This window comes from Nycticebus coucang, chromosome 6 (assembly GCF_027406575.1).
Source record: "Nycticebus coucang isolate mNycCou1 chromosome 6, mNycCou1.pri, whole genome shotgun sequence".
Lineage (NCBI taxonomy): Eukaryota > Metazoa > Chordata > Mammalia > Primates > Lorisidae > Nycticebus > Nycticebus coucang.
The window spans coordinates 86,281,423-86,293,218 of NC_069785.1; the positions used below are offsets into that span (position 1 = coordinate 86,281,423).

Genomic DNA, 11,796 nt, shown 5'->3' on the forward strand with positions numbered 1-11,796 from the left:
AGTCTCCTATTTCTGTCCACACTGTTTGCTGCTGTTTTCCTGCCAGAATGGGACTTCCTGAGGTGGAGGACTTGCCTGCCCTGTTGCTTACTATGTCCCCCAGAGTTCAGCACAGGCTGGCAGAGCAGATGCTTAGTAATGTTGCATGAGTGAGTGCAGGTGAGCAAGTGGGCTTGTGTTCCTGGCGTCCCTGGGAAGGTTCCTAGGCCAGGAGAGGCCTGCCGTCTGCCAGAATGCTAATGCTGACATCCATCCTCTCTAGACAGCAGCCAGGTGGACACAAGTGGTTATGCTGTACGGAAGTGTGGCCTGTGAGCTGTAGCCTGTGAGCTGTGGGCTGTGCAGCCTTCCCACTCCTTGTCCTGGGCTGCCCTCATGAGTACCTCAGCCACCATTGTCACCGGGCTGCTGTGCCAGGAGAAGTGGAGAAGGCTCTGGTGCCTGTAGCTGAGCCAAGTGTGCCCAGCTTGCTCACAGCCTCCATGCTTTATCCCCACAGGCTGTGGTGCCTCTGCCACTACATAGTGTCCATGCGCTACTTCGAGATGGTCATCCTCGTGGTCATTGCCCTGAGTAGCATTGCTCTGGCTGCAGAGGACCCTGTGCGGACAGACTCTCCCAGCAACAATGTGAGTGGCAGAGGGGCTGGCTCCTCCCCGAACATCCTCCCTCTCTGCTATGTCTCCTCCTCTGGGGCGCAGGGCCCAACGTCTGAAGGCAGGAGTAGCAGGGGTAGGGGCTACAGCCAGGGGACTAGCCCAAAGGGATGGATGCATGTCTGAGCCCTGCCTCCTAATGCCCAAGCCCACAGCTCCCAGATTGGCTGTCTGCCCAGTGACTCAGAGGAGCTCGGAGCCCCTGCAGCAGCCCTGGCTCAGGCCCCAGCTTGGTGTTTGGAATAACCTTCCTTTTGGTTTCAGGCTCTGAAGTACATGGACTACATCTTCACAGGTGTCTTCACCTTTGAGATGGTGATAAAGGTGAGCTGTGTGGCCATCCCAGCTACCTGGTGTTTTGCTCATCTTCCCATATGAGATGGGGCTAAGGCTGGGGGTTAAGCCACATTCCTGGTAGCCTCTGGTGAGGGTGCACAGTGGGCGGGTAAGCAGTGAGTATATGCATACGTGTGTGAGGACATGAGAGCACCTGCTGCATGCATATGGGGTGTGTTTTGAGAACAAGAGGCTTCGTCATTCATTGAGGACCCCTTGTGCAGGATCGCCTCCCCAGCAGTGCCTGGGTCCCTGCTGCACTCCACTCCTGGAACAGGACACTTTGGGTTCAGCTCCTTCCCTAGGGCTGCTGTGTGACAGGAGGCCAAGAAGCCTGGAGAGAGCTGGGGGGCCGTGGGAAGTAGGCAGTGAAGACACAAATTTAAAAGGGGTCTGGCATTTGCCTGGTAACAGGCTCAGGGTCTGCCGCCTCGCTGCAGCCTTCATTTCTGTCTCTATGTGTGGATCTGAGTGTTCCCTTATCAGTGTCTGACAGGCATGTGCTCAGCGTGGTTGGATGTGCACACGTGTGTGTACACCTGTGACTTCAGCATGTGTGCCCAGTGCATACTCTCAGGGTGGCACTCGGCACATCATCATGTTTTATAAATGAGGAAACTGAGGCTACAGAGGTCCTGGCACCTGTTCCAAGTCCCCACACAGGGAGTGGCAGAGCCAGGCCACAAATGAAAGTCCTATAACCTGGACCAGCTGCTCTTCCTGCTGCATTGAGACGGCCCTCTGAAGGTGTGGCAGAGCATGGCCCTGCAGAGCACATGGTGGCAGACCCTCCCAGTCTCATTCAGGCTTCAGGGTGGCAGGGAGCCCAGGCAGGGTGCCAGGCTGTCATGAACTGTGACACTGGGGTCAGTGACCTTGAGTCCCTTAGAGGGTATGACCTGGACTGTGACCTCTGCCCTGGGAGGGCATGTGAGCATGTTCCGAGGCTGCAATGAGGTCACAGATGTGCGAACCTTTGCTGAGAGGGAGTGACCCTGTGACACCAGGACCTGGCTCTACCTCTTTCCTGGAACATTATATTCGTTAATGTGTGTTTCTCACCTGAAGATGATTGACTTGGGACTGCTCCTTCACCCTGAAGCCTACTTCCGGGACCTGTGGAACATTCTGGACTTCATTGTGGTCAGTGGGGCCCTGGTGGTGTTTGCCTTCTCGTAAGTAACCATATTGGCTCTGGTCTGGCTGCGTGCAGCCCCCAGAACCGTGGTACAATCGTGTTAGGGTGGCCAAGGAGAAGACCTTGAGTGTAGGGGCATGGGGTGATGTCTCTGGGCCATATGGAACTGGTCCAGCTTCCTGGAGCTGGGCTCTATGGGGCCAGGGGACCTGAGGGGACCCGAGGCCTGTCTGTCCCTGACGTCCCACAGGTACCCGGTGGTTCTAGGACTGGGTGCAGCCCCACAGGGCCCATACGAGCAGCTTTACCTGAGGTGAGCATCTGGGCCAGTGCTGTTCCCAGCCAGAGTTGGAGGTCATCTTACCCTCTTGGGGTATTGGGCTGTTCCTTCTGCCTCCTTTCTGGGAATACTCCCCCTGCTGGAGTGGGGCCTAGAGAGAACTCTGTCAGGCCTTGCGTGGAGAGTGTCAGGGCCTGGGGGGACCTGGTGGGTGCAGAGGGCAGCTGTGAAGTGAGAGCCAGAGACAAGGAAGGCCCCTGACAGTCGATAGGCAACACTGGGGGCTTTGCCTTCTCTGAGCCTACTGGGAAGGCTGCACCTGCACAAAGGCCCCTCCTATCCTGCCAGTGTCACTGACTCTGCTCTTTTTGCCTCCTTGTTGCTGGACTCGGTAGGAGCACCATGTGGTAATGCTTCTCTCTCTCTCCCCCATGCGTCTGACATCACAGCTCCAATGGCCTCTCTCCAGACCATTTCATCACCAGCCTCGCCTCCTGCTCACCCACATTCCCCATCTGGGCTGCATGCTGCTAGGAGCCATGTACCCAAGCCCAGTGTTTCTGTCATGCCTTGGGTTGGGGCCTAGGGCTGGACATGGTCAGCCCTTGCTGCGGCATTTCCTAGAGATCAAGGTGTCCTGGTCACGTGCTAGAGGCTGAGAATATCAGCTGGAAGGCAGTGAGGTGGCAACTTCCAGCTGTGGCCATAGGCCCCAGGATGTTGGACCTCTTAAGCTGCTTCCTCTGAGGCTCCTTTCTTGAAGTGCAGCTTCCTCCCCACTCCTTCCTGACCACATCAGTGCCCAGCCATACCCAGCTTCCCCTCTGGGTGTCTTAATGAACCCTCCTTCCATGTTAAAGGGAACGAGAACTTTGCCAGGGTGTCGGGAGGGTCCTGCAATGAGGACAGTGAAGCCAGGGATGCTGGACAGTCCCAGCAGGAGGAGAGAGGTGAGACCCAGCCAGGTGGCTTCAGAGGAAGAGAATGGGAGGCAGCCCTGAGCTGGCTATTCTGCATGGATGCCAGAGGGCTGCTTCTCCCAGACAGGCAGTGTGGCCTTCCTCCTGCTCTGCCCCACCCCAGGCCAGCGTCTGTCCTCCCTTCTCTGTCTGGCAGAGGAGGGTGGTTTGAGAGCAGGTTCAGGGGCTTCTGCAGTGATGGAAATAGCCAACTTAGAGGGGCTGGGCTTTGCCCACCTGAAAACTCAGCATTGCAGGGGAGTTTAATTGGACTCTGGGGTGTAGGCTGCTGCTGGGGCAGCAGAGAACTGGGTATCCAGACTCTCCAGCCCCATGAAGGCCTGAGACACTCTGCCCACCCCACCCAGTGGGCCCAGGAAGACCCCTAAGGATAGGACCACACACACCCATGCAGGCCATTGCCCACTGAGTAAAGAAGCCAGAGCCCCAGGTATGAATGAAGCCTACTCCATCCTGTCCACTCCTGCCCACATGGACTAAGGGCTTTATGCTTCTGATAATAGGCTCTCCATGAAGCCTGGCCTGGCCTCGCCTCAGGTGGAGTTGGTAGGAGGTCAGTAGGTTGGCCCCCAGTGCCTGCTAGGCCCAGTTCCTGGGGCCCTGGCAAGCAGAGGCAGTACCTAGGTCTGCTCTGGCTTTTCCTGCGAGAGTCCCTGATGTGGGCACATGAACCCTGGACTTCGGAGCTTGTTTCTAGTGCCTGAGTTTTCTTTTCCCTGACTTTCTCCCTGCTCCCCTCTGTGTGAGTTTCCCTGTCCACTGCTCTGTCTGTGGCTCCCTCCCTCCTTCCTCACTCTTGGTTTATGTATGTAACGTCTCTTTCTTACTTTCCTTCCCCACTTCCCTCTTCTTTTCTGTCAGCTTTTTGTCATCTGCAATAGTGTTAGGGTGGCCAAGGAGAACTGTAGGAAGAGGCCAGACACGGCCCCCTTACCTCCCTCTGCCAGGACTGAGAAAGCAGGGGAAAAGCCCTTCCAGAATGTTGCGGTACTAAAGGGCTACAGTACTGATACAGGCCCCCTGTCCTCTGCTCCTGGAAGCTGGCTCGGGGTGGCTGTCAGAGTGTGGTTGAGGGAACTCTGGGCTCTCCCTGTGCCCCAGGTGCTGCTGTCCTGGTGCTGGTCCCAGCCTGGCCCCTGTCCTCAGATGAGGCCCCAGGCAGGCAACCATGGGAAGAGCCAAGTGGCCTGTGGTACCTGCAAGGCAAGGCCTCCCTGCTTCTGGATACAGAGGGGTGTGAGCCAGAGCCTGGGGGGCTGCATGGGTGCCACTCACAACTCCACCTGTCTGCATCTGTGGTTTCTCCCTTCTAGAGGATCCAAAGGGAAAGACATCAACACCATCAAGTCCCTAAGAGTTCTGCGCGTCTTACGGCCCCTCAAGACCATCAAACGGCTCCCCAAGCTCAAGGTTAGAGCCTGGACCTGGGGCTTGAAGGGTGTGCTGTGCGTGTATGCACACGTGTGTGCATATATGAGCATGCATTTACGTATGTCTACTTAAATCATACACCTGCATGAAGGAGATGGGCTCACTTAGCTGCAAAACCTTACCCAAGTAGACCTTGTTCCCAACATTCCCCTTCGTTAGCCCAGCAGGACCAAGGGTTTTCTTCAGTAGCCACAGTGCAGGGCCGAAGGGGATGTCCAGAGAGGTGGAGGATCATGGAGGGGAGATGATGCTAGGACACAGGCTCCAGGAAGGTTAGGATTCAGGAGATGGGCATGGCTGAGGTTGTGGACAGAGGATGAGTGTAGCCCAAACATTTGGAATTGTGCTAAAATCTAATCTTGATGGAGTGTGTGCTGGTCACTGTGCTAAGTACTCATTTAATCCTCCAAATTTTTTGTGCTAGTTCCTGTTATTAATAGCTTAGAAAAGCAAGCCATGGAGCATTAAGCAATGTAGGAGCAGAGAAAAGTTTGCTTAGAACGCGTGAGCCCCTTGGCGCCGCAAGGCTGTAGAGGACGCACGGTAACTCGGCGTGGCCGGCGACTGCTCCTGGGCGTTGTGGCTGTGATAGAACGCACAGCTCCTCAGCGCCGCCCTTTGCGAGGGGACCAGGCCCGGCGACCACCTCAGCGCGACGCCCTCAGGACACCGGGGTTCTGCGATTCCAACCCTGAGTGCGACCTTCCTGTCCCAGCCCTGCCTGCCCAGGGGCAGCTGGTGTTCAGAGAACCGGGAGGGGGAGGTTCTGGGTTGAAAATGGAGAGTGCGCTGTGTCCGAGGTCCTCACACACCGGGCGCAGAGGCCACTGGGGATCGGGCTGGCTCGGGCTCGGCTTGGCGTGATGGGTGATGGGGATGGTGGCTGCAGGATGAAGAGCGTTCTGTACCCTGGAGTGAGGGCTGGGTTCGTTCCTGACTTTGCCTCATGGTTGATGTCTGGGGGCCTGCGGCATGAAGAGAGTTCAGGCCCCTCAGGTCAGGGCTCCGTTTTGGATGATAATTTGGTTCAGGTGAACCTGTGGGATAGAGGGTTTGGGTCCCTAGGTGTGGCTAAAGTTAGGGTCCTTTTTGGGTGGTAATAATTATCAGAGAGACCTGCAAGATAAAGTTTAGGGGCGTAGGGTGAGGGTTAGGGTTAGAGATCCAGGAGGGGGTGTCCGTATGGAAAATGGAAACAGAGACCACACTGTCCACCACACCGAGGTCCTCCACACATGGGTTGCAGTGTCCGCTGGTGTGACATCCACTTAGTGGCTTTTCCACACTGAAGTGACATCAGACTGTTGGTTCCTCAGCTGTGCTGACCTGGATGTGGGTCAGGCTTGGCCTTTGCAACAAAGTTTGATGTCATCTCTGATTTCCTGACAGGGTGTTGACAAGATTGTTTGTAAAAGTTGTTACTTACTGGTGCTGGTGACAGATGCCAGTAGTCCCAGCTACTGGGGTGGAGGCTATGGCAGGAGGATCGCTTGAGCCCGAGTTTGAGGTTGCTGTGAGCCATGACACCAGAGCACTCTACCCAGGGTGACAAAATAAGACTCTGTCTCAAAAAAAAAAGTCTTTTACTTCCAATTATTTTATACTTCTAGGGAACTCAAAATAGCAGCACAACGTGTTCTTTATCCTGCCTTTCATTTGCTATGTGAGATTGGCCACTGCATAAAGTACTATCAGGTGTTGGACCCAAAGCAGAGACATTGTCCTAGGTGGCGGCCGTTGACTCCCAAATCGGGAAATATCCAGTTCCTATCTGACAGTTCAATCCTGGGGCTCACTTCGCTTCATCACCTGCGGCTGCTCAGGGAAGTGCAAGTCCCAGCAGTCTGCATACACCTGCTTCTCAGGCTTGTCAGTGGCACTTTCTTTGCAACTGTTGCTTTGCCATTTGCTCCTGTGCGTGAGTGTGGCTGTTGTTGGACTAATGAGTCTGTCATTTAAATTAAATAATGGAAGAGTGGATAAGAGATAAAATATTTTATTTTTATTTAAATTTCAAACAGCAAGGATGTCTTTTTAAAGAGCTGTTCTTCTGGGGAGGGTGTTTGGAAGTTACTTTTTTATATATAGTAAAAGTAGAAGTAATGTTATTAACTAGCATAGTATATATTAAGTAGATCTCTTTGTCTATAGATTCTAAAGTTAAAAAAAATTGTTTTTGTTGTTTTGGGTGGTGCCTGTGGCTCAAAGGAGCAGGGTACCGGCCCCATATACCAGAGGTGGTGGGTTCAAACCGGGCCCCAGCCAAAAAAAGAAAAAAATGCAAAAAAATTTTTTTGTTGTTGTGTTGTTAAAGTGGTTATATTTCTAAAGTATTTTTATTTAGACTAAATTTATAGTTAATATTTTATTGCATGTATAGAGTGTGCTTTGTCTTTGGTATTATGGAGTCTACCAACTCTATGATAGTAGAGTTTGGAAGTGAATACATCATTTTTAGATAATGGCATGTAGGCTTATCTGATTTCATCAGGGCTTGTCTAGTAGTGTCTAGTATGTAGTGGTTATTTAGGATAACAGCATCCATTATCGTTTTTTAGTTTTGTTTCTGGGTTTGTATGTATGGATTTTGGGGATTTTTTGACATGGGAGCAATGGCTATGATTTCACGTATTAATTTTGGGATCATTAGGTATTTTAGTTGGAAATTAATACAATGAGCAAAGAGACAGGAGGGCAGGCATGTTTTGTATATAGTAATATAGATAGTAATAGGAGTAACAGGAGGAGCCCCCTTCCCAACGTGGTTATTGTGTTAGGACCATCGTGTTTGTATTTTAGTGTTAAAGCATTTTTTCCTTTGAGTGATGTTTTGGTTTATAGTTTATATTTTTTAATTGACTGGGCATCATTAGACAAAATAATATGTATCTTTGAAATTTTGTCATTTATGGTTATAACTTAGTAAGGTGTTGTTTAGTGTACTTTGATCTTTTAAGTTTTTTAAACTGGTCTTCATTTTGTATTAACAGTGTTTCTAGCTTGAGAAGTAGTATTTAAGGCTTTTGTACAGGCCAAGTGGCTAATCTGAATATTAAGACTAATAGTCATAGCAGGCGTTATAAAATGGTTAAGAAGACATATTTGGTAGAAATGAATGGGTGTCTGTGACTATGGCAGGTGTTGGGGAGATGTAGTTTTTGAGTATATTTATTAGGTGTGTCTGGTGAGTGTTGTATGTTTTGTGTATGGTTTTTGAAAGGTACAAGATGTGTAATAGTGTAGGGACCTCAACTGTTAAATAAAATTTGATATATTTATTATTATGTGAATTAAATAACTTTATACATTTTTATCCTGATGGGAGGGTAGAATGTCTGTCTTTTGAGTAATTTTTACAGTCTCAGTTAATTAAGAAGATAGAGGGATGTATTGTTCTAACTGGAGTTTGCTGTCCTTTTCTCTCTGTTGTGGTCCACGAATCCCAGTCATTGACTGTTTTAAACATTTCTTGATGAAAAGGGGGCAGTGTGAATAGTGGGCTCTGTAATCAGTTCTGTGAGGGCAGAAGTGGATATTTGTTTAGAGCAGTGGTTTTCAACCTTCTTTATCTCGTGGTGCACATGAATCTATATTTAAACTTTTGTGGCACACTTAAATTATGTTGATCAGAAAAAGAGTAAAAAAAAATTGTACTTTGAACTTCTTTTGAAAATAATGAAATTTAAAAATTATCATGGCACACCTAAGATCCTCTCACGGCACAGCTGTGTGCCATGGTGAACTGGTTGACAATCACTGGTCTAGTTGTTGTTTTTATATAGGCATATGTTTTGTTTTTGTAAATGCAGATATCTTGTGGTGACTAGTATTTGTAAGTGGATAGTCTCTAAAGTGAAGATTGTGGTTGAAAGGGACAGTGAACTGGTCCCCTCTTTAACAAGTTTGACGATCCCTGAAACAGAAATTGTTTTACCACATAGATATGTGCACCAGGATGTTTATTCCAGCCCAATTCTTAACTGCGAAGTGGTGAAAGCAACCCAAATGCTCATCAACCAACATGTGGATGAACAAATTGTGGTATACGTATACTATGGAATACTATTCATCCATAAAAAAGATGGAGAGTTTACATTTTTTGTTCACCTGGATGGAAGTGTAACACATTTGTCTTAGTAAAGTATCTCCAGGATGGCAAAAAATGTGTCCAATGTACTCAGTACTATTATGAAACCAATGTATAAACACTTACACACTCATATGTGTGATAAAAGACAAATATAGTCTAGTGAAGGGGAGGAGAGAGGAGGGAGAAGGGAGGGGAAGGAGGGAGGGCAATTGGCCAGAGGAGGGAGGGCATTTGGTGGGAATCTCACCTAATGTGCACAATGCAAGGGTGTATTTCAAATTAACTAAGAGTGTATTTTAAATGTCTTAACTGCCCCCCAACAAATAAACAAACAAACAAACAAAAAACCAAGTAAATGAGGTAATGGTGATCTTAATCAGTTTAATTTAAGCATTCCATATTGTATATCAAATCATGACATAAATGTATAGTTATGATTTTAATTAAAATTAATAAAAAGAGGGTGGTGCCTGTACCTCAAAGGGGTAGGGCACCGGCCCCATATGCCCAAGGTGGTGGGTTCAAACCCAGCCCCGGCCAAAAACTGCAAAAAAAAAAAAAAATTATTCAACGAACTGTGAATGAACACAAGTTAACCATACATAGATCAATATTCTCTCTACGTCCCACCATTTCATTTGGATGCTTGAAATGCAATTCTGATGTCTTTGGACATGACTTACTTGCAAACTGCCTAAATGAAGCAGAAATCATTGGTTTTGTTTTTGTCTCAGTGTGTCTATTTATTGTTTGTAAAAATTACATTAAATTTTTCACTTTTTGCAAGTGTTAGTAAGTAATATCTTATCAGTGTCCAGGTATTACACAACTTTTTTCAAACTTCATCCTAAGTATTTAGTATTTTTGATGGTATTGTACATGGAATTACAGTATTAACAGACTTTTCCTTTTAGAACAGTTTGATATTTACAGAGCAGTTCAGCAGATAATGTAGAGTTTTCAAATACCCCCTGCACAGATGTCATGTAATCCTTACATTAACAACTTTTATGGTACATTTGTTTTAACTAACAAACCAATATTGATAACATCATCAAGTATCCATTTGTGGGAGGAAGATCACGGATAGAAAGTGCCACTTTCGTCACATTGTATCAGGATACATACTGTCAACATGATCTATGACTCTTGACATGGACCTTGCTCATCTGGCTGCCATAGTGTTTGTGTGATTTCTCCAATGTCAAGCTATTCTTTGTTCCCTCTTCCATCATGTGCTCATTGGAAGGAAGTCAGTATGTCAAGCCCACACTTATGAAATGGGGCGTTGTGGTCCCGAGTATTAGGGTACAATATCTACACCATTTATTGAAAATGAAAGATTTCTCTCTTCTCCCCCACTTATTAATTTATCTATGTAGTAAATATCTATGGACTCAAAGATGTTTAGCTTATGTTATGAGTTATAATTGTATACTCCATTTTTGTCGCTTAAGTCGTTAAAGCTTTTGCCCTTGAGAGCTTCTTCTACTGGTTTTGTTTGTACTGTCGTGTTGAAATACGATACTGATAGATGGTGTTGTGGTTTGGGGTTTTGCTTTGTTTTGTTTTTAAGCACTTTCGAATAATGTTAATCAAGGCTGAATAAAATAGTTTGCGATTTAGAACTTTTTCGTTTTTTATTTATTTGCATTCTTCAAGTTTAGAACAGCAGAAAACCCATTTGGAATAAGTAAAACAAAGTACTTCAGTGGCTCAGAGGAAACAAAGTCCACCGGTCAATCAGGCATAGCTAGATCAAGGTAAACCATGTAAGAACCCAATCTCTATTCTCTCCTCCACCCCAATCTCTTTGATTTATGTTCTGTTGTATTGGCTTCTCTTTGGCCAGTTTCCCTCCCGGGATGGCTCCACTGCATATTTAAAGCCTTAGAGTTGTAACGTCATCATGGAAAGAAAGAGGATTTTACTTTCAACACGTGCATAGAAGTCTCCGAATTGAAACTTTGCCCTGTCTTGGGCACATGTACGCTCTTGAACCAGATGCTGTCGTGGAGGGAATTGAATTGTCAGATCAGCCAGGTCCAGTCACCAGCCCAGATGAATCTCATTGAGGTTAGCCCCTGTGAAGCGTTGGGACTGAGCAGAGGGGAGGTTCCCTGATGAAATAAGACATCCAATACCAGCTGATAGGAGTAGATGCTGGGCAGGTGACAAACAGAAGCCCTCACGGGTGATGATTAGCATGCACATGTTTTGGTTGCCACTTCTGCACTGCAATAGAATTCTTCTTATTTCTCCTTATTTCTCCTCCTTCAGGCTAGAAGTCATACCAAATTCATTTGTGGATACCTTCTTTCTCTTCTTTCCAGATTCATCTTCAGCGTTTGGAAAGTGACCAATCCTGGAACGATGTCTTGTTCTGATGAATGAATTTTTTACACTCATGATGCATCAATTGGTGTGTGTAAATAATGAAAATAAAATAAATCCATAAACACAAGATAATCTGAGAAACGAATATTATATAATCTGATGAATGTGATCCTCTTCTTGTTTCTGAAAGACTAATTATTTTACATATCTGCTGATAATCATAGATGAGTCTTATATAGCGTGTCTTAGTTGCCAGCATTTTCTATCTGGTCATTTAATCTTTATAACAGTCCACTGAAGTATCAATAGATGCCTTTACAGTCCCATGTTTCAGTAAGATGAATGCCTCAGTAAGAGTGAGAGCTGGGCCTATGAAGACGGGGAGTCTGGATGGAGTCCACATCCTTTTTTTTTGCAGTTTGTGGCCGGGGCTGTGTTTAAACCCACCACATCTGGTATATGGGACCAGTGCCCTACTCTTTTGAGCCACAGGTGCTGCTGGATTCCACAGTCTTTACCACTATGTATTACTGTCAGGCACTGAGCTG

General features: G+C 47.4%; 1 protein-coding gene across 2 annotated transcripts; it reads left to right on the forward strand.

Moving 5' to 3' along the window:
* Nucleotides 1-926: 926 nt before the first annotated feature.
* LOC128588285 (voltage-dependent N-type calcium channel subunit alpha-1B-like) lies at nt 927-11,318 on the forward strand. Of its 2 annotated transcripts, none has more exons than XM_053595014.1 (4): nt 927-980; nt 2,061-2,167; nt 4,704-4,800; nt 11,245-11,318. In XM_053595014.1, exons 1-4 carry the CDS (start codon nt 933-935, stop codon nt 11,296-11,298), a joined length of 306 nt encoding a protein of 101 aa, XP_053450989.1. In that variant the 5' UTR covers nt 927-932; the 3' UTR covers nt 11,299-11,318. The 2 variants fall into 2 exon arrangements, with proteins under 2 accessions (XP_053450989.1, XP_053450988.1); XM_053595013.1 differs by lacking the exon at nt 11,245-11,318 and adding an exon at nt 5,414-5,602.
* Nucleotides 11,319-11,796: the final 478 nt, after the last annotated feature.